Source organism: Phalacrocorax carbo, chromosome 6, assembly GCF_963921805.1.
Source record: "Phalacrocorax carbo chromosome 6, bPhaCar2.1, whole genome shotgun sequence".
Lineage (NCBI taxonomy): Eukaryota > Metazoa > Chordata > Aves > Suliformes > Phalacrocoracidae > Phalacrocorax > Phalacrocorax carbo.
The window spans coordinates 24,809,028-24,832,000 of NC_087518.1; the positions used below are offsets into that span (position 1 = coordinate 24,809,028).

General features: G+C 44.2%; 1 protein-coding gene across 1 annotated transcript in view; it reads left to right on the forward strand.

The window, feature by feature from the left end:
* The first annotated feature begins 3,761 nt into the window (after positions 1–3,761).
* The window catches only part of WNT7A (Wnt family member 7A), a 40,634-nt gene continuing 21,422 nt past the window's right edge, over positions 3,762–22,973 (forward strand). Inside the window, exons 1-3 of the mRNA XM_064454291.1 lie at positions 3,762–5,180; positions 6,078–6,304; positions 18,035–18,306. Coding sequence (XP_064310361.1) covers positions 5,110–5,180; positions 6,078–6,304; positions 18,035–18,306 — 570 coding nt within the window. The 5' untranslated portion in view covers positions 3,762–5,109. The remainder of the gene's footprint in view (positions 5,181–6,077; positions 6,305–18,034; positions 18,307–22,973) is intronic.

Here is a 22,973-nt window from a genome sequence, read left to right on the forward strand (position 1 = left end):
TGTGCATCTAGGCTGTAGTTACAAAATGGGCTTTTAACCACATTCTCCCTTGCGAATTTGTGTTATCAGAGGCCATCTTAAAAAAAAAAAAAAGACAGAAAACCTTCCTTTTTCATTTTATGTGCATATGTTTCTTTTATTTCTTTATGTTTATGAAAAATGAGACATTAATAACCTTGACCAGAACCACACACTGAGCAGACAGGCATTGTGCAAACTTCCTTACTTAGCTTCACTAACCCACATCATGCAGAGACCAGGAGCAGCAGCAAAACTTTTTAACTAGAGGGAATTAGTGGATCCAGTTGCAGTTTTGTGAGGGAATCCAGAAGGATTGTATTGAGACCAACAGGCTTTTTGGGCTTCATTTTTTGATCTAATTTATTTTGAGAATACATTTTCAAAGCTGATTAGCTAGTGTACTAAATCATTGTACTGCCTAACCCCAAAAAGCAACCCTGACAAACAATTAACAATGGAAACACCATTGTGGCAACAAGTGATGGATGGCTCAGGGGTGTAGCTTGGGCCTAGTCTTTGTTCAGAAGAAAGTTGTTGCTGCTAAATAAAGAAATGGGTAGTAAAAGGTGAGAGCAAACAGATCATATCTGGAATAAAACCATTCGCTCTGTTTGAGGCTCAGGAGAGACAGGAGAGCCCAGTGGCTCAGAGGGAGCTACAAGTCAGAAACTGCCATGCACCAACGCTGCTTCTGCCATAGCCTGGTATGAAACAGCCTGTCAAGGTTTCTCAGCTTCCACTGTGGGTGAAATGCAATGTCTGCTTGCCTGCAGGCTGGGCATTGAGGTGGGGTGACTGCTCTCTCCCAGGATATGCATTCAAGGCTTGTATGCAGGACCTGTAATTTCAGGCCTGCAGAGACCCTCCACCTCACCCTGACCTGCTTTGATCCTCAGAGCTCTGCTCTGAACAACCAGCTGGACATCCTGGTCTGTCTGCCAGCCTACACCCAGCAAGAGCCACACCCTGGTCTGGCCAGGCTGCCCAAAGTCTGCTCGAAGGGCTGCTGATCACACACTGGGGAGTGTTCCGCAGAAGCAGGGTGAGCCTGACTTTCCCAACCTGCCTTGGACTCTCTCTCTTGTAGAGTCAAATGAAGGTGTTTGGAACAGGCGTGCTACTTTCTGATGATGCAGACAACCACACTTCATGGAGTAGCAAAAGCTGCCTCCTAAGTTCCTGAAAGACACCGCAGAGTTCTTCCAACTGAACAATCCAGAGAGCTGGATTTTCACCTGCAGACATCTTCTTGTGAACCAGGAGCTCTGGGATTTCTTTTTAACTCTTTTAAGAACATGGTTTCGAGTTCATTTCTATTGCCACAGGCTGTTTCCTGATTCCTACTTTTCTAACCGTTATTCCAAGTTTTGTGTTAATTTACTGATTTGTCTATAACTTATTGCTGTACTCTGTTAAGAGAAATACAATAATTTATCGTAATGCCTCATATTGATTTTATTATGCAGTGATTAGAAAGTAATAAAGTTACAATGTAAAAAAGGAAGCTGTATATATATGTACTGTAGAACAGGTGGTAGGTCAAGATTAGTTACTATAGACTACTAGAAAGACCACATGGTTGGAAGGACCATTTAAGGTCCACAGTATTTCAGAGATTAAAATCTTTGAGAAACTTAACGAAACAAGACAAACGGCCCTTCTGTAATCTGCACAGGAATGTTATTTTATGTATGCTTCACATGCGCACGCATGCATATACACACACACATATACCCGGGTCACAGGTTTTTTTAGGAACAGAGTAAGAGAAAGTAATTGATTATCCAAGTAAATTATTTATCTTCATTTTCTGAGGAGGCTTTGCCATTTTCTGCTCTTACTGAACCCTAAGACAACAATGTGCTCAGCCTTGACCTATCCCATAGCCCTGTACTGTGTTAAACAGCTGACTTGCTGAGGTTGAATTAGACAAAACACTTCTAGCTTCAGCATCAGAAACAAAATAATAGCAAAAATAAAGCCTAAAGAACTCCCTGACCATGTTTTATGTGCCAGATCATCACAGAGAAGAACACAGACTGAAACTCTGAAGAAAGTTTAAAAAGACCTCCTGGTTGTTTTAGTGTTTAGATGTCTGCTTTGGGGTAGATTTGGTTTTTTTGGAAAACAGGTTTAGTTTCAGGATGAGACTCCTGGGACCGTTTGTGCCCATTTCTGCTCAAGGACTATTGAATTAATATGACCAATTGTCCTAAGAGCAACAAAAAACCCAACAAACCCCACCTCCACCCTGTGTCCCTGAGCCTTCTTCAGCAGCAGCTCTAACGCTCACCTGCAGTATTTTGGTGGTTTTTTTGGCTTGCCCTAGCCCTTAGGAGCCCAAGGGGTGATCAGGATGTCATTATATGGAGCTATATATGGAGCAAAAAAATTAAAAACCTTCATTCACAAATCTGCACAGGCAAAATACATGCTTTGGTGACTGCCTGCAATGATGGGCATGTTCTGACACTTCGGGAACTTCTGCCTGATGTGCAACGAGGACAGTGCACTGGGTACATCCACTTTTCCTTATAGAACTGATAAAACTTCTATTGTGCTGCTACTTCATGCAGGACCATCCCACCTTGCCTAAACCCCTGGCCTACATACCTCACAGAATCTAGGTGATCATCTCTGTATGTATTTGCTGCGGGAGTGTGTTGTGTGCAGGGTACGGCCGTTCTCCAAAACCCTCTGGTTGTTACACACTTGTCCCCACTGCTTCCCCCCGCACAGCCTGCACTGGTGCCGGTCCGCAGCACGGGGTGCCTGTCCCAGCGCCGTGGCTGGGGCAGGGCTCGCTGTTAGCGTCAACACGGTACGGTCCTTGCTGACCTGAGGAGGTGATAGTCAAATGCAAATTGGAATAATGCCTTTCTGCCTATCTCTTAATGGCATTTTCATTTTCTGGGGGATTTTCCCACCCACCCAAAGAAGATATGCCGTAAGCCTTGAGTTTAATCCTCATGAATGTATGTTGCCTAATATTCATGCGTAGCATGCTCTGACCCACAGGTTTGTGTCCGGCGCTGGGTGCCCAGGGCTGGGCGCCCGCTTTATTCCACCTGAAGCTGCAAAAGAGTCGGGGCAGTTACTCCCAGCGCCCCTAAACGCCCTTCAGGTGCCGGGGGCTGCCGGCTCTGCCCACGACTGCTGCCCGCCGCTGCCCCGCCGCGCCCGCCAGGTGTCGCCCTGACAAAGGTTTGCGGGCAGCAGCGGCGGGCCGGGCGCTGCCCGCGGGCCGGGGTTGCTTCGCACCACCCACACCCTAAATTTCATTCCCTTCTCCCCGCAGGGTCTGGGGCCGTGAAAGAGGTCCCGGCCAGCGGCGGCCGGTCGGGAAGGTGACGTGGGAGTACCTGCTGCACCGGGACACACTGAGTGGTGGGGGCGGGCGGGAGCCCCCTCCCTGCCCCGGGCACTCGGCGGGGACAGATTTGGCGGCGCTGGCACCCCCGCTCGCAGGTCCCGTGGCGGGCGGGCGGACGAGGGGGGCGTCGCGGCCGTGCGGAAGCCTCGGCGGGGCCGTGCGGGAGCGCCGGTGGGATCGGGCCGCCGCTCTGCTCCGCCCGCTGCCCCGCGAAAGGAGCTTCAACCCGGCTTCCGAGGACGGGTCCTGAGGGCCTTTCGCTGGGTTTTTGTTTTGTTTTCAGAAAAACGCTATCAGCAGAACAATTCCCGCACCACACCCCTGTTATCATTTAGGTAACCTCCCTGTTTGAAATATTTTAAGTGGATAATAAAATAGTCACCATATCCGCGTAAATTCCCACAACGAGGAGCCGATATTCTCCTCTCGGCCGGGCCCCCGCAGGAGGGAGGCCCTGCAGAGCATCCCGGCAACCGGCTCCTCCCGCGGGGTCCCACCCGGCGCGGCTAAATCCCACCTGATGTGGGACCCCTAGCTGCCAGCGGCCCGGCCTCCCGGTCTCTCTGTCACTGGAAGGATCGCTCGGAAAAAAAAAACAAACAAAAAAAAAAAAAAAAGGAGAAAAAAAAAAGCGGAGGGGGCACGGCAGGTCCACGGGCGGTGGGCGTTTGGGCAAAGCGGGGCTTTTTCTTTGCCCGTCGGCTGCCGGGGGACGGCCGCCCCTCCGTACCCGTCGGTACCGCCCGACCCGCCCCGCCCCGCTGCGGGACGGAGAGGTGCTCCCGGGGATGCCCGTTCGCTCGCCCCGCCGCGCCGGTTCATTTTGGCTCGGAAACCGGGAGTAACAGCAGCACGTTACACACGGGGAGGCAGAGCCAGGGGAGGAGCGTCGGGGCCGGAGCAAAGGCATAAAACCAGCCCCAGGTGCTCAGCAGCCCTGGCGAACGGGCGGCTATCGTGGAGTCAAAACTTCAGCTCCGGCGTGTCCGCCGTCCCCCCGGCGCGGAGCAGCGCGGGGCGTGGGCCGAGCGCGGCGGCCCCATGCCGCCCGGCGGGCTGGGGCCAACCCCGGGGGCAACCCCCGGTGACACTCCCCGCAGTCCCCGCCGCTGTCCCCCGGGCCGTGCCCGCAGTGGGAGCCGCGTTCTCCGCCCGAGGAGGATCGCTATGAGCCTCCGTGCAGGCAGGTGATCTGTCTGCCATTTCTTGTTACCCTTCTTACCACCTCCCCCACCTTTCTTCCCCCCTCCCTCCACCCCCCGGCTGGACAACTCCCTCCTTTGGAGAACACGCCCAAGTAGCTGAAGAAGAGAGAAAGGCAGGGAAAGAAAGGAAAAAAAGAAAAAAAAAAAAAAAAGAGGGGGGAGAGAGGGAGATAGTTAGCATTGAACCTGGGGGGAGCGCCCGGAGCCGCCGGCTCTCAAGAGGATCCCGCAGCCCGTACGTTGCCAGCAATAAAGCGCTACGTGTGACAGGCATACAAATCCGGGATACAGGGGGGGAAAAAGAGAGGGGCAGAGGTAGAGCGCGGAGCCCTAGGCGAGGGACATGGTGAGTGCCCGCGGGGGCTCGCCGGGGCGGTGCGGGGTGCGGCGGGGGCTGCCCCTCTCGGCCGAGCTGCCCTGACCCGCAGCGGCACCGCCACACCGGCCCCGGGCCCGGAGCGCGACAGGCATCGTTTCATATGTTGGTCTGAGACACGGCAAGCAAGGAATATGAACAGGAAAACAAGGCGCTGGATCTTCCACATCTTCCTGAGCCTAGGGATTGTGTACATCAAGATCGGGTGAGTAACTTTTCTTTTTTTTCTTCTCTTTCTTTTATAACAATTGCGCTCTCTCTCGCTCTCAGCCTAACCTGCCCAGACCTGTTACTATTTAACTCGGGAAGTCTCAAAAAAAAAAAAAATTATGGTGGTGATCACGGTTACTATTATTTCTTAGAAGACAGGTAGAGCCCCCGCGCCTTTGCGATACCCCGGGGGTCGCAGCCCGCCGCGGGGCGAGGTGGCGGTCCCGGCGATGTGCGGAGCCGCAGAGGGCCGGGCGGCGGTCCCTGCCGCCGGGGTGAGGGGGACCGGGGAGGGCACCCGGTCCTCCTCCTCCCTGACCTGCTGTCTTCGTCACCGGGGTGCCGCACCCGCCTCGCCCCGTCCGGCTCCCGCCGCTCCCCGCAGCTCGGGGCCGGCCTCGGCTACCCAGCGGGGAAATGCCCCGCTGCTGCGGGCCGGGGAGAGGCCACCGGCGGCACGGGAGGGGAGCGGGAGGGCGGTGGCTCCCCGGTCCCGCAGCATCCCTGGCTTGGCCCGGCCAGGTGCGCCCGGAGGCGGAGGGGCAGAGAGCGCAGGTTATCTCTGCTTCCCGCCCTTTAACTGTTCGTCGTGAGAGGGAAAAAACCCTCCCAGTCCGCTGCCTGTGCGTGGCCCGGGCACGCAACACTGATGCATGCCCTTTAATTTACGAATGAGGAAGTTGGGTCCCGTTTTGGCAGAAGCCCACGTGTTCCTTATCTCTGCTTTGGCTTCGGAGAGAGGGAGAGGGAAGCAACAGCGAGGGGGAAAGGCGGGTACTTTCCGGGGACACCTGCCAGAGCTGGGTCCCATGGTGCGGGAAGGTGGCAGGGTGCTGCGTCCGCCACTGGGACGAGCCTCCCCTTTGCCAGCCCTGGTGTCTTGTTGTTGCAGGGGTTTTTCCTCTGTGGTGGCCCTGGGAGCCAGCATCATCTGTAACAAGATCCCGGGTCTTGCCCCCCGGCAGCGGGCGATCTGCCAGAGCAGGCCCGACGCTATTATCGTCATCGGGGAAGGGTCCCAGATGGGCATCAACGAGTGCCAGTTCCAGTTTCGCAACGGGCGCTGGAACTGCTCTGCCCTGGGAGAGAGGACCGTCTTCGGGAAGGAGCTGAAAGTGGGTACGTTGCCTTTCTGCTGTCTAATGACCAGCTCCCACCGCATGAGACCAAAAGGGGGGCACATGGGGAGAGTCATGGGGCATGGCTGTTGGTGTTGGGAGAGACCAGCTAGCTCACTCAGCTTGTGCCAGCCAGGACAGGACCATCGCCTGGAGTGCATTCACAGGGATGCTGTGGCTGTTGTTACCGATGTGATGGAGTTCTGTGCTTCCTCCCAGCAGGGCACCTGCCATGGCCCTTGCTGCAGTTCAGGAGAGCATTTCCACATGTGTTATCTTCCACCACAGTATTTCACTGCCCTGCACTCACAAATGCTTTCTGAATGGTTTTCCACTGGTGTGCACAGGACAGCATCCTTAAGGAGGAGAAAAAGGTGTTTAATTCTGATTAAAGGTAGTTGTCAGAGACTGCGTGCTGAGCGGGGTTAGAATTATACTTCTGGGGTGCGGGCACCTCACCAGTGATACTGGCCTCATGTTTCTACCTGCTGGGACTAAGGTCCAGCAATCAGTCTCATTACAAGAGATTTCTACCACATAAACTCTATCCAGTGTCCTCTCTCCCACCAGAAAGAAAGGGTTTGTTCTGGTTTGGGATGTTAGGGCATTTGCAAAAACTCTTCCAATCCACAGGCAGAAGATCCCATTTCCAGTTTCCCTTTTTTTTTTTTCCCCCCAATTATTGCAACAGTACAAAATGCTTCAAAATTCTTAACTAAAACAGCAGTAATATTGACAAACACAAATAGCTGGGGAAACAGAGCTGAGGTTAAAACTCTCATACCTCTGGATGGCAAAATATATAGTAGTGGAGCTTACTCAATGTCTGTTGATTGCACAGCACTTCAAATACAAAGAGCAATGAAATGTCTTTTCCAAGTACAGGTATAGCCATTTTTAGAGCCATCACTGAAAGCTAATCACTCACAATATGGCATTCCACATCCAGAAGTTAAAGTCAGGACCTGTGGTTTCCAGCTTTGAGGTCTTTCTGCCTCCTTCCCATCTCACATGTAGGTACAAAACCCCAGAAAATCAGTCAAACAATGCTTAGCATGATACAAACCACGTAGGTTTTGTAAGAACAGAAGTGCCTGAGGACAGAAGCTAGAAGAGCCCTGAGCAGTCGTACAGCAGCTGTGCCTGGCTTCTAGCTTACTGGGAAACCCTCTGGCCTGGCCTGGCCTGTCTCCGGGCACTATTTAGTTATATATGGACAAATGGCAGGATATGGCCCTAGTACCTCATTTCTTGTGTTCTCACAAAATGCAGAGATACAGCATTGTCATTCTGCTTGGGAACTCCTGACAATGCCTGGCATTAACAAAGCATATATTTTATCACATAGGTGCATGCATATTTTCCAAAACTCAGACATGTTTAAGAAAAGAACAGAAAGAGAACAAGATGACTAAATTTGAAAGCCCCATGTAAGTTACTGATCTTTCAACACTTTTGATAATCAAACAGAGTGAGTCAAGTAGGGAATGTAAAACCCACCCTGCACGGCATTGTGAAACATCTGAAAATGGACCATTTTTTCAGATTAGCTCATTGTTTCTATTCCTTGAGCTGAGCTGTTCCTGTCAGTGATCCATGCAAGTGTTTGCCACTTATGTTAGTGAAGAGTCCATTTGGATGGCTGACAGGTTTGGGCTCATTTAGTCTAAGAGTAACATTTCCTTAAACAGAAAATGTGAGAAGGATTTCTTCTTCTCCAACAAATCATAAAACTGTGGAGTTATTGTGGTCTGCTGTATAAACATGCACTTAGTTCCTCCCCCCCTCCCAAAATTGAATTATTTAGCTAGCAGTTTATATTTAGGTACTTTTAAAGAAAGTCAATATTAAAGGAAGTAGACTTTGATCTGTCTTTGAGGTGATAACTCCTAATATGTTCTATCTATCCATTATGAAGCTAAGATAGATAGAGCAAATTCATTGTTGGTTTCAGAACACAGTCAAGTGTCAAATAGCATCCAAATTATAAAGCTTATTTAAAGAATAACCCAAAACTTCACATTTAAACAGGTTATACATTTACATTTGAAAATAAACTGATAAAAATCACACAGGTTTGAAATCTGCAATTTTACTTGCACACAAGGCATGCATGGTGTCTCAAGGATAAAAATATTCAGGCCTTCAAACACCATGAAATATTATAACCACTCTGGCTCAGGTTTTCTCCTTGTTCTTCTGCTTCTTCCCTATCAGCATGTATAGAAACCTAGAATATCTGACACAGCTCTTCTTTCTACAGCTATAAAGAAAAAGCATGTTTCCTACATTTCTCTCTCTTTCACTAAGATCTCTGTGTTGGGGTGTTCTCTAGCTCACCGCTCAGAGAAATAAAGGCTAATATTTTGTTCTGGTTAAAAGGATAAAACCTGTGTACCGTAAAGCCATAAATCTAATTTGATGCCCAGAAGCAGGAGGAGATCAGGCCTGTGTGCTCTACCTTAAACAGGAAAGAGAGAGATATATGTGCTATGAAGGACCATATACCCTATAAGATGTATTTTAAGGTTCCTGTGTAAGACTGCACACTAACAATCCAGGTTAACATTAGGGCAAAGATACTGTACCCTTGAAACTTTTTAAATTAGCAGCCACAGCTCTAGGTTCTCAATCCTTTGACATAGTGTGTATTACAAAATACCATTCAAACAGCAACTAATACATTAGTAACTTTTTTAGCATTTGAAGACTGATTATATTTCTCAACCAATTGCGTCCTTATAGTTATTACTTCAGGAGTATGTGGGGCACCTTTGTCTTGCCACTTGCAATAAAGTCAGCAAGCCACATGTGACCTCATTTTGCTTTCTCTGTTAGAGGGCTTCACTCTGCCTCTGGAGCGGCACTGATGTACTTGCTCTATGATTAGGATATGACTTCAGACTGACAGTGATGTGGCTTGCCTTGCTACTGCACTGCTGAGCACATGCAGCGAGCAAAGTCTAATATCAATTTGGAAGGATGTGCTTAAGTAACTCTTATGCTAATAGGATTTGCGCGTGTTAGTCCATACAGATAAGTTCCCCTGGATACCACAGATTCTTGTGAACCATTTCCCAACCCATGATTTTGATGGCACACCAAGCTAAGTCTCTTCAAAACCAGGTTTCGTTACTTTCATCTTTATTGGGTAATCTGTTTTATAAATGTTATGCAAATGTACCCAAATTATTTAAATTCTCATGTTGACACTGCAGGGTGATTCAGGAGGCCTAAGTTCTCCTTGTGGCTCTGCCATTGTGTGGCTGAGGGACCTTGGCACTCTTCTCTGTGTTCTTCTTTTCCTATTTTTAAAAAGACAACAGGGATACCAGCATTGGTGACACTTTGAAGCCTGTAGAAGGAAAGCAGCAAACAAAATTATTTTGTTCTAATCTGTAGCATGTATGCATCTGCATTTTCACAAATTCACATATAATCTGTCTTCCAGTTCTAATTTAGTTGTAGAGTTACAGTTAGCAACCATATAAATTCATCCATGGAGGCATGGCTGGTGTATTTGTGACTACAGACTCGAGTTTCCAGCTTGTTATAGCATGCTTCCAACCGGTATACAGCATATACTCTCCATTTCTTGAGTCATTTTATCTAGTTTGTCCTTCAAAAGAGATATTCTTCCCTACTGACATACTGTGGATACCTTATCGTGACAACAGTGCCAATAACATTAAGAGAAATAACAGGGTAAAAGTGATGTCAGTTTACTCCAGCTGAGGACTTGGTCCAGTTATGACAGGAAATGATAAAAGTCATAATCAAGACCAACACGAGGATTTTTTTTCCTAGACAGTTCTGTAGACACCCTATTAATAATGTAAAGTCACAAAGAGAATTTTTAAAATAACCATTGAGATGATGCAATGCTGCAATTATGGACATTTTTTAAAACAAATGTATCTGTTACAGTGGTCAGCAGTTCTGTTCCCAAAGACAGCTACAGCTGAAGTCAAGGTTTTAAAGCAGGATAGGCCAAAACCGCCTTGGCCACCTCTCTTCAGGTGAAATGTGGTTCAAGCCTAAACATCTGAGCAACCAGGGATGCCTCTAACAGAATCTGGAAAACAGATTTGGGCTCTGATGGATCACAGAAAGAGCAGGTGCTATGGTGATGGCCATTCAGCAGGTGCCCAAGCAGTCCATTTTGCAGCCTGCAACCTTGTGAACAGTAATTTTGCTGTTTGTGATAATCACAAGCCAAGGTGTAACTATCTCAGTTGTCTTAGGTTATACATGCTTTTTTCATGGTATCTAGAGGACAGCACCATATTGGTATCATAGGGCAAAACCACAAAATTACGTCCTTTGTTGTAACTGAGCAGCACTGCCACTATTAAATAAGACTTTCCAAGTGAAAATAATACAAACTGTTTGATGGTGACACAGCAAAGTAGGAACTTATTTCAGTGCAGATCTATGAAAAGAAAAGCACTACAGCCTTGAGGAAGCTGTCATGGACCTTGCATGGGAGAGGATGGAGGGAATCAGACAAGGGCTATGAAGATATATGGTGGTCCCTGAACAGCATTACAGCAAAACTGGTTTCAACCAAGTCTTCAACCTGGTCTTACAGAAATTCACCCATTTCTTGTTTTTTTTTTATAGACTGAAAGATGTTTCAGTATAATCACGTTAATACCTTCACCCACCTGACATTACTCATGTGAATAAGAAAAGCTGAAATCAAAACAAGAATCCATGTAGACTTAAAACTTTCGAGCATAGCAGGACAAGCCAGCACCTACGTATGTTGTACACAGTGCCTTTGACTCAGGGATATTACAGAGGTACCCAAATGCACACATTAAAACCAAAGAGGCTGTTAACTTTCCTTCATACAGTACGCTGTGAGCTCTACACCACTCACTGGACTGAAATTAGCAGTGAATTATTTTCCATATCTTAAAAGAAACTTTTCTTCTATAGCTTCAACAACATAAAGGAAGAGGGGGTGTTGCTCCTCATGCCTATTGAAACAAATGACAACTATCCTACAAGCAGAACTCTTAACTAGCTTATTCAGTAACTATCAGGAACTATTTCTTTTGCTAGCATGCAGAAAAGAGCAAGATCTAGCTCATTCTCCTATCTATCTGGTCTGGTAGATCTGAAAGAAAAACAATAGAGTAGAACTTCATTTTGTCACCATGTTGAAGAAAAACACTTTTGAAAACATCCTGATACTGGTGTATGCAAGAAAGGATTCCATCTTCAATCATTTTCTAGAGCATTTTGATTTTAAATACTGTTGTAGTCTCTCATGTCAGGTTTTAAAGTCTGATTCTTTGAATTACAAAATAACAGACCAAGTAAACAATTATTGGTAGATATAATGAAAATGTTTCCTGTTTTTTATATTGCATGGAAGATTACCTGCACAAGTCTGTGGGAAACTAGGTTCTAAGTGTTGCTGCACTATTCAGTGTGGTCAATATTTAGAAGAAAGATTGATAAATACTCTGTTTTCTGAACCAGCAGTGTTATGAAACCCATGAGATATACAGAAAAGAAATATTGCTCTAATTAACAGGACTCTTGCTATCTACTCAAGGAGGGTCAGGATTTCCATTTTGATGCTGTTTCCAGCCTTTACAAGCAGGTTTTTTTTAATGCAGTATCTTGTATGAGAACAGTTATTTGCAAGCAAAACAGCGTCCAGGCTGAAATATGTCCTGAACATCTAAAACCTAGCATGCTGCTTTATGCCTAAAATCAATCTTTCTCAGCAGGGACTGTCACAGTAAGATAAAACATTGCCCCAAGGTCACTACAATTGGAATTCCCATCAGAAGGTTTTCATACCTGCCTTCAGATGTGTCTTGTGAGTACATGTTTCAGAGAAACAAAAATACTACATTTCTTTAGAAAGGTAGGAGAGCTATCTCCTATTGCAAGGTCAGTACATGGGGTTTTCTAAAGTAAGGCAGTGGTGTGGAGGGATCAGAGCCATCTGAAAAGGGGAAACTCTTGTTTGAACTCCAAAATACCAGCTATGATTTTTGTAATGTGCATGGTTTGAGTATTAACTTTATAAGTTTAAAGAGGGTATTTTTGAAAAATGGTCACTATACTTGACATTTCCTCTCCAAGAATTTCACCTGTTGATGAAACAAACTTGTGAAAGTGGGCGGTGACTAAATCCCCCAAAGTCTCAAATGCCTCTTAAAGCAACTCATATTATTTATTGGTACTAATCTTTGCAAAGAATACGCTGCCAATTTATAAGGGAACTGATGTTTTCATTTCAAATCAGTACAATATTTTAAGGCACCAAACCCCTCAAAACTTTGAACCATCACAGAAGGGGGAAGCAAAATAGGAGGGGGATACTTCAATGATTTTTTTTAAGCTACCATTTTTATTAATCACACATGCTAGGTTAAAGAAGGATAAAAATAAATAACCTGGAAGAAAGGAGGAGGCACCCCCCAAAGTAGGCAGAAGATGAGTTCTGTTCTTCGTTTTTCCTAGTTATGAGTTATGACCTCTATAGAGAGATGTAAAGTAATGTTAGCTATGGCACATAATTGGCAAGGTATGTTGTGTTTTCCATCTTTATATTGTCTCAGTCATATTTCAGCTCATGTCACTGCAGATAACTCCCTCTCTGACCCTTTGGCTTTAAATGGCAGAAAATACAACCCGTGTTTTCCAGTGAGATAAATAGAACTTTGTCTTTTTTATTTCACAGCTTAGTCAGTTTATGAGGGGGACTGATAGGGCAGGCCAAGCTATTTAGAAACATACTTAGATCCTGAGAGAACTGCTGAACACCTACTGACTTACTGCAAGTAAATTCACTCTGTATCTTGCAGGCTTAGGTCCTGTTTCCCATGCAACAGCAAGTTATTGTGCTTCTTTTTAAAACTAATTTCTCACTTCTAATCAGTGTGAATGAGGTCTTTTACAAACCATTCAAATTTTAAGATTAAACTTAAAAAAATTAAATTAGCTAAATTAAAAGCAGAATGCAGACCACTATTTGCAGCTGATACACAGACAGGCCACTTGCTGATCAGCCAAAGCCCAGCCTTACAAACATTTATACACAAGAGCAAAGATATGCATTTGAGTGTTTGCAGGATTAATGCTCCAAGGTATGCATGAGTTGTATATAACCGTGCTCAGTGTTAGGAGAGCCACCTGTGCTGGTAATATCTATGTTTGCACTTACCTGTGATAATCTTAGTGCTTCCCTTTATGACATCTGACACTTTATAGTGGTGACTGATTGTGCAGAGCTCAGAGGCAAAGTTAAAGACAGCTTGGGATTGTTGCATGCTACCCAGTGAAGATTTAAAGACAGGACTCCAGTGTTTTGGAGGACGATTTGCATCAAAAGAGTGGAGCTGTAGAAATACTGGAAGTCATGGATGCCAAGCTATCTGCCAGTAAAGCAAATGGAGCTGCAACACACTGCATACCTTATTTAAATCCAGAAAAATATAGAAAGAGCAGGGAGATATTTATGTCCAACACATGACACAGCATCTATGTTTATATAGCACTTAAAGTACTTGTTTAGGCTGAGGACAGCCCGAGGTCTGCATGGGAGGAGCAGAACCAGGCAGATGTTGATGCCTATACCCCATTGCCAGGCCAAGTGCTGATGGGTGGCACTGCTGCGGTCAGGAGCAGGGGGTGCCTCCCCACTCCCCACCAGCTGCAGCATAACTGCGCTGAGCTTGAACATCGCTTATGGTAATACAGCAGTTATACCTGGAAATGCTGGCATGGTTAGAAAGCCCTGTCGGATCACTGGCCTCATAAATGACCACATCAACCTCTGAAAGACCACTAGATCTGATGCTCGGAGTTAGGCTCTGGTGTGTGTTTAGCCTTTGCTTATTCGAGACAATGAGAAAACCGTGTCATTCGGGAGCTGAAAGGATGGTTTACAATTCTGATACATGTTTTTCAGCAAGTCACTGGCTGAAAAAGCCTCCACAAAAACCTCTTAAGTAGTCCCAGCATCTGGGATGACAGTATGCACCAATCTTCCACAAAGATCAACTAATGTGTTCATTATCTGCATTTTTAAATTACAATTTTACTTTTTTTAAAAAATATTTTTTTTTAAAAAAAGATTAAACTCCAGTTGCAGTTTAAGGATGGATTTAGTGGGGATTGCCTGCAAGAAGATTTAATTCCTGGGTCTCCATCGAATGCTTCTAGTAAATGGGTCAGAAAATACTTCAAGAGACAGTTTGAGTATCTCATGCCAATGAGTACATTTTATTTAAACTCTCTCCAAAGGTCTTTTCTGATCTCACTGATGAAAACATACCAGTTTACTCTTCCAGCTACTGTCTGATCTTTCTAGTCATCTAGGGAAGGTAATGACTGCAGATTAGGGTTTTCCATGCCCTGTCAGTCATACAGAAGAGTGAAACCCTTGATGTTACCATCAGCCCACTGACTAACCATCTATTTTTGCTAGGAAAGAAGTGTTTTGCTTATTCTGGTCATTAACCAAAGTGGGTTCTGTGTCTCACATGGTGTGATGTGTTGCTTCCAGTTCTGTTCTTTCTTAACCCTATGTTTTGTACCATATCTCCTGCTTTGCTAATTTCTTTGTCCTCCTGAACCAGAAATGCTGGTCCCATCTATGAAGTACTTTGTGATGCTATAGTCACCATCACCTACAGCTTAAAGTAAATATGAGAGAGTCTCAGTATTGTGTTGATATCAAACCCTGACCTTTTTCTAATGTTAAGATCCTCAATTTTTTACTACTAAATTTTCAGAGGGAAAGTAAGGCACAGGTCAAAGTTGGCTGTCAGATGCACATAAAAACTGTAGGCTGAAGAGGCAGTAAGAAATAAAATAAAGGAGGATTTTATCAGGTAATTTCCCAAATTGTTCATCTTTGGGAATCCAGAGGTGATGAGGTTGTACCTTTCAACCTACTCATATTTTGAGATTAAACTGTGGAGCAATACTTCCCTGGTCAGAGTGGTCTAGTGCATCAGCAGAAGCTCGGAGGAAACAAAGTGTTGCCTGCAAGGAGCAGCTGTCTGAGCATATCTTGTTAAAGCAGTGTTTCCCTCTGACATCCTCCAGGCATTTCAACTGTCTGCTGAAATCAGAAGTAGAGCCATAGTATTTGTTATTTAAAAGTGGCAGGAAAACACATATTCTCATGTCATCCCATTTGATTACAAAAACCTATTACACTGTTTTGGTATCTAAAGCATTGTCACAGAAGAGGCTTGGAATGAACTAAGCCTACCCCTACCCTGTATGCTGACATTTCTATAAGCCAGACAAGGGTAACCAAGCTTAAAAAAGTGAATCATTTATGGAAAACAGGGATAGTTTGATGCAAATGTGACAAGCCACTTTGTCAATACTACACAAGTGCCAAGGTACTTCCTACCTGGATCAATTCCTCCAGACGCTTGCTTTGTTTACCTTGTAATCTCTTAACTTTTAGTTTTGAAAAGCTGCCAAACTTTTTCCCCAAACAATACAAACTTATAAAATAACTTAATTTCTGTAATATATTTTATGATTAAGCTTGACATCAGATTCTGATTCTACTTGTACTAGTTTTATACTCTCTGTGTTGAATTTTTCTCCCTTCTAAGAAGCAAAAGAGCTGCTTAGTCTTTAAAATGCTGAGTGTGTCAGATTAAAATTATTTCCCAGTTGAAAACAACTTGTTCTAGATAAGAAATCATCCAACCAAAGGAAAAACAGAACCAGATACAAATTTAAACTCAAAATATTTTTTTGCTGCTGTCCCATTTTTGCTGCTTCATGAAACAGAAATCTAGTGTAATGCATTGCCCCTTCAAGGAGGGACCATCTGAATGGAGAAACCAGGACTTCTTATTGTACTTCTGCTGTTTGTCAGTGCATTTTTTATAGCGTTGTACTTAAAATAGGGAGGATATTGTTGAGGATGAACTAGAAAGATGCTCTGGCTGGTGCTGGTGGGTTCACTCTGGAGTGGGACCCCACTTCCACCTGCCTCCACTGGTCTCCCCACACAGCCACACATAGGCACTGAGAGCACAACTTCAAATACAGCTAAAGCCTGGGATGTCTATCTTATGTTCAGATTTTCATAAAAAGCCTCTAGTTCTAGAGTCTCTTCTGCAAAGTCCACAGTCATAACAATTCAATATTTTATGGTTTTTCTTTTTTTTAAAAAAAGGGAAGATGAGAAATCCTTTGAGGAACTCTGATACTTAAGTTCTTCAATAAACACAGTGCATAGCAGTATCAATGGGAGTAGTGCCTATGCTAATAAAAGGGCATGAAGTTGCCCATTAACAGAACAGGTTTTGATTATGTCAACTTGTTTTCCATTTTACTTTCTTGCCATAAAGAAGTGAATATTTTTCATTGAAAGAAACATTAAGTGACAAGCACAGAAATCTAGATAGTATATGTGAAAGAGATGTAGCTGAGAATGAAATGCTTGTAGGATTTCTTTCCCAAGTGTTTTTTTTTTTTTTTGTGAAATCCAATAAACAGCAGAAATGTGCTTGTTTCATGTATAATAAAATATTGCCAGCAGTTGAGGTCTGCCAGAACTTAACTGGTGGGTGTTTGGAGAAGGGAAGCTGATCTTCCCATCTGCCCTCTCCTAATTAAGAGCCTGATTCTGATCCTATAGATGAAAGGGTACATTTTGTCATTGGAGAAATAATAGTAGGGGTAAGTTCTTAGTTTGGGAGATCCAAGAATTTTTAAAGGGCTGTTTGATAAGCATGGACAACCTCTGCAAACCCCCTTTTGTTTTGAAGGGGTCCTCTGTCAGCAAAACTGGTTCCAAAAGACTCACAGATCCCATAGGATCCACACATACGAAGTCCACACACCAGAATGCAATAAAGCTTCAAGGAGATAAATTAAATCATAGATTTAATGTGAGAACTCCCCCAAAGAAACAGAAGCCTGTCATTATAACCATATTGCACAATATAATATTGGCTTAACCACTTCCTCACAGCCCTCTGGTGAGGCTGTTACTTTGCCTTGCTTTTGTCATGGTACCTGTCATTTTTCCATCCTGTGAGAATTTTTGAAATTAAAACCAAAACTTATTTCATTGAGTCTGCACAAATATCAGTGTTGAAAGCTTTGTGTCACCTACAATGTGAAAGAAATGTTCCAGTTCAGTTAAAATATTTTCAGAATAAGATTTCTAACAGGGGTTGTTTTCCTGTAAAAATATCTTTTAGTGTAGAATTAAATTTCTAATTAAAATCCTATTTCTGAGCTGATTTTTAAATAAGTTAAATAGGGATATTTTGACAATTTCACTCCCAATTTCCTCCTCCCCTCCCCTCCCCTCTCCTCCCCTCCCCCTCCCCCTCCCCCTCCCCCTCCCCTCCCTCCTCCCCCTCTCCCTCTCCCTTTCCCTTTCCTTAGCATTTTCTAACCCACCCTTTTGTTATGAATAGTTTAGTTTGACTACTACTATCATCTGGAAATATATATATACATATAAACATATATATATGTGAAGTTGCCTATAATACCTACTACTATCTCCTACTACCTTATGGACAACTATCATTTTAGAAAGTGAACATCCACAAAAATCAATACTTAGAAGAGTAGGGACTGCTTATGACTGCAGATTTACAGCCCTTCTAATAATAGCCTTCTGATGTTTGCAATGTAGGACCTTGCCTATCTTTTTCTAACTAATGTCACCATGTTGTATCATGCACTTACAGCACTGTTTTAATTTCAGGTAGCAGAGAAGCAGCGTTCACATATGCCATCATTGCTGCTGGAGTAGCACATGCAATCACGGCTGCCTGTACACAGGGCAACCTGAGTGACTGTGGTTGTGACAAAGAAAAACAAGGACAGTACCATAAAGAGGAAGGATGGAAATGGGGAGGCTGCTCGGCTGACATCAGATACGGAATAGGATTTGCCAAAGTGTTTGTGGATGCCCGGGAGATTAAGCAAAATGCAAGGACACTCATGAACCTGCACAACAATGAGGCCGGGCGGAAGGTAAGTACTTCTGCTCTCCCCCAGACAAGGCCATCTCTGGCCTAGGATTGGAGATGCTGTTAGACCATGTACAGTGCATGAGAACTACAGTGCATTTGAATGCTAACCTCATTTTACAATAGACAAGTAGGCACCTTTGCAAGTTATACAAGCTTGTTGGACCATCTGTCCATCAAATGTTTGTCTAAATGTTACTCTACAGTGGTAAAAAGAAAAAAAGCAAACAAACATTTTATCTGGGAAGTCAAATGGTACTTATGATAAAAAGCTTGCCTGCTACTGTGTGGGTGAATGGGATTCTCGTCAGGTTCAGACATGAACTTCTCACTCATTTGAAAAGGGATCATTTTCAACCCAACTGTTTAAACCTTGTTCTTTGTGTGAGGACTACCTTTATAAAGAGAAAAATACTTTAGCAAAAAGAACTCAGACTGACTCACTGTTACACCATTATATGGATTTGGTGTATCATTTTGCACCGCAACATCTCCGCCTCCTCCCCATTCTTTGGGACTGGGTAGCTGAACGCAGCGACTGCAGAACCAGTGCTCACGAAGACAGGAATTCAGCAGCTTCTGATATGCATGCTTCCTGGGGATCCTGGGCATGTGACTGCAGTGGATTTGCTGCCTTTCCCATTTGTTGAGCTCGGCCAGTTTTCTGATTGTCAATGGCAGCCATTGCAGATGCAAGACCCAACCCTACTTCTACTCCTTAGATCCTTGCAGGTCAGGCATTCTCCAGCATGCCTCAGAGCAGTCTCAGTGGTGAAGGGGCTCTGATTTATATCACCTGGGAATAGCCGGGATGTCTGTGTGCTCCCCATACAGCTGTGTGCAGGTACAGTACAGTGCTGCTTTCCATGCAAAAGTTACAATTTTGCTGATCACATCTTACAGCATGAATGCAAATCCTCTTACTTTCTTAGCTCTCTATTTTGCCTTCTTCGCTGTTTGCACTCCTGTGTATTAGTACTGATTTTAGCGTTATGTTAGTGTGACTTAGAAGCAAATGGGAGAAGGAAGTTAGGAACAGCAGTTAATTTGTGGATACTATTTTTGTTGTGGTAATTACCTGTAGGCTCTGAGACATCTCTACTTACGCTGGAGCCAAGCAGATGGCATTGAATAAAAGCCATTTCCATCCCAAACAAAAGTCTAACTTTTCTTTTATTTAATGCTACTGTAGTAGTACTATAGGTCAGATTATGTTTTTCACTCTGCCTAGTATCCCAAATGCCCGTGTCTGCCTCCCTAGTGTAAACATGGTACTTCAAAACACTAGCAAAATTAACACCGAATTCTGAGAATAACTCAAGGACTAACCATTAATATTTGCTAATCAAATGATCTGAGATTTAGTATCTTGAGTATGTGGTTTCTTGTAGTACAAAGGCACGTACTGAAAAGCCTGGTAAAACACCAAGGCCCACAGTCTGCTCTGCTATACAAGCACAAATCCACTGAAATAAAAAATAGCAGAGGAATTTCACCTTTATGGGAAAGCTACTTCCCTGAAAGGTGTGCTTTTCTTTGATAGGTGCTAGCAATAAAAGATTCCCAAGAAACAACACACCAGCCTATAGGGGACTGCAGACATAGATGGAACTGGCTACTGTCTTAGAAAATTGGTTCAATTACAAAGCTCAAAGATATAGACAAAAAAAGAAGTTGCATTTCTTGGATCTGTAATCACCCAGGTATAAATCTAGGGTAAAGGAGGAGAGATACTGGTCCTGGAGGTGGCCTGTGGAAAAGCAAAGCATTCAGCAGCCTCCCCTTGAGGACATGAGCTCCTTGTGTTTCTCACCTATATGTGCACAATTTGATGTCCTAGAAGATTATGCTTGGAAGATTCAGCTCTAGGCATTGTTACCTGGGAGAACAGTAGTGCGTCCTATCTCTGGCGATCTGCCATTTCTCCAGCAGGCTCAGGAACTGTTCTAATCTAGAGATATTTCTACGCTTCTTCCTGCATCCCTTAGAGAGCAAAATTACTCATCTTTGTTCGAACAAATCTCTGTTTGAAATCTTCAGGAGAAAGAAAGAGTAACTGACTGAGAAGAGGCATGTTATTCCACCATCCCATAGAGGATGAGTAAATTATGTTTTTGCTAGACAGATTCATTTCAGGCTTTGCTCTTATGTGAATGATCACAGTATTTAAAGACAATTGGCAGAGAGAGACCTTTTCGGGTATTTGGCAAGCTAGGTCTCTCACAACCTAACTCTCTCACAATAAAAACTGTCTTGTTTTGAGGTGGTACTCTCCCTTTTGGATCTGTATGGATCTAATCAGCCTCCACACAATCTATTTTTGGTGGGTTTCCTCTGGGCTACAAATTCTTGTCTAGTTTTACTCGCCCATGGCTAGAGTTTTCATGATATTTATGTACCTAGGAGACAGACTGGCACCTACTGGGCTTCCAAAAAGAAACTAGATGTTCAATTCTTATTGATTTGTTATCTTCACCTCTAGGCATTGCTACACTGTTCAGATGTCAGTCCCCTCTACTTCTCTGGTCTTGCAATGTGAAACTGCACTGTGTCCTGTGCCCCACTCCCCCAGATGCTCATGAATGACCTGTGAAAAGGTCCTTCTTTAGGATGACACCAGCTGCAGGTGATTCAGGATGAACCCTAGTAAATCATACATATATCATTATATAATTGTCTTAAGAATCAGTAATAAATTAATCTATTCCATCCTGGCAAGCAAGAGATGACAGACTTTACACTGTCAGACTTCATTGGCAGGCCTGCTGGGCTTACCAGAGAAACTGAGCATAAGCAGGACTGTATGGTACAAACCAACAGAGGACCACCAGGAAAAGCCTGATACAGACTTTTTGGAGATCACATTTCAAGACTTTCCACCTTCTCATAATCTTGTTTTATCTAGGCAGATGTCTCTCTACTGCCTGCGGTGCCAACAACAGTTTCTCTGCACGTATAAAATACATGAATAGCAATAGTACAAGCATCTGTCAGCTCTTTCCAGAAGCAAATAAAAATTGATTGTGTCAAATGTGGAGGATTTTAGAGGCCATAGGTGGAGAACATCCATACTGCTATTCCCTTTCCTGAACAGCCTTGTTAGCGCAATGCTTGAAAAATGCTCCTGTGCACACCCATGATGCAGCGCATCCCACCTGAGGTCAGCGTGTGTGAAGTGTCTCCATTTCCAGCTGGTCCTACCCTGCAAACTAATGCCAGTGCTGCTGACAGTTCCTGCAGAATGAGCACCCATAATGCCTCCACTGCTGGGGTGGAGCAAGTAACAGTTTTCCTTACTGTTAAAGGACAGGGCTCTAACTCTCTGTTTTTCTCTCTGTCTTGGCAACAAACCACCCAGGACTCAGTTCTGTAGCACATAGGCACAACTTCAAAGTTCCCAGGCTACTCAGAGGAGAAGGGACAGAGTTCAAAACAGGGGTTGCTTACACCCTACAAAACTGGCTTGAAGCAGCCAGAGAAGCCTCACATCATTTGTCAAACCTATCGGAGAGCAGCTATTTCTGACCTCCAGAAACAGAGTTTAGGGTATCTTTCCGCTTTGAATTAGTATTTCCTGAAATGCTGATTCACTGCAGGAAGAAGCAAGCAGTACAGGGAGAACAGGAGGAGGATTCATAACAGCTGGGTCAGGAAAGAGAGATAAAGCTTGAACTAATTTAAAGGCATAATCCTGATTTGTCCTGCAAATTTCCATGTGAGGGGTTATACTTGCAAGACAGAATTGTCTGTTAGCAAGTTTGTCTTCTCAAGTACAAAGTTAATTACATTACTGTAACACAATAATATATTTCTGAGAGATAGTTATGCTCCAGGAAATAAAAATGTTATTCTCCAAGTTACCCTGCTAAAAAATAGCAAAGTTGATATTGAAAAGTTCTGCATATTTTGGCTGTAAACTTTTCATTTTGACAGCACAGCAAGGTACATGACCAGATTGCTCTCTCCTCTCTTTTTCTCTGTGACATTGAAATTCCACGAATGGTATCTTGCATCAGCGTTACATCATATTAAGTATAATGCAATATTATGAGTCATTGTTATAAATCATGGGCACAGGCTGCATTAGAAGGCTTTTGCAATTCAAGAGCACATCAAGGTGGATTTTTATTCAGTGTTTCTCTTCGGAGGCATACCTAGGTGCACTAACTTTGCAATGTACCTTCATCCTCTGAATCAGTAGCATTTCAGTTTTCCCTTTCAGCTCTAAGGGTCATAGAGGAATTGCAGTGCATGCCTGCAAATATCAAGCAAATCTATAAGAGACCAGAAGGCGTTTCTGAAGTAGATCATGCAATCATTGTAATAAACTGAAGTGTTTAGGGAAAGCTGTAATAATGTTGAAGTGAAGTACCAGCATTGGGAAAGCATGGAGTTCATGAGTTCTTGCAAGCTATTCCGTAAAGCCTATGCTTATGTCCCTCACCCCCTTTACTTGCTAGCATCTCTGACCTCAGGAGGAGATTGCTGCCATATAACTTTCCTGAAGTTCTTCCAGTTCTTGTATAGTGTGCAATCACCACACCACTGCAAGAATTTAACTATCCTCCAGAGTTATTTCTACTTCATTCAAGATACCTTCATCTAGCCTATTAGCCTGACTACAAGAAGCAGCACAGAACACAAGCTTTTGCAGATGAACCACTTGAAAGG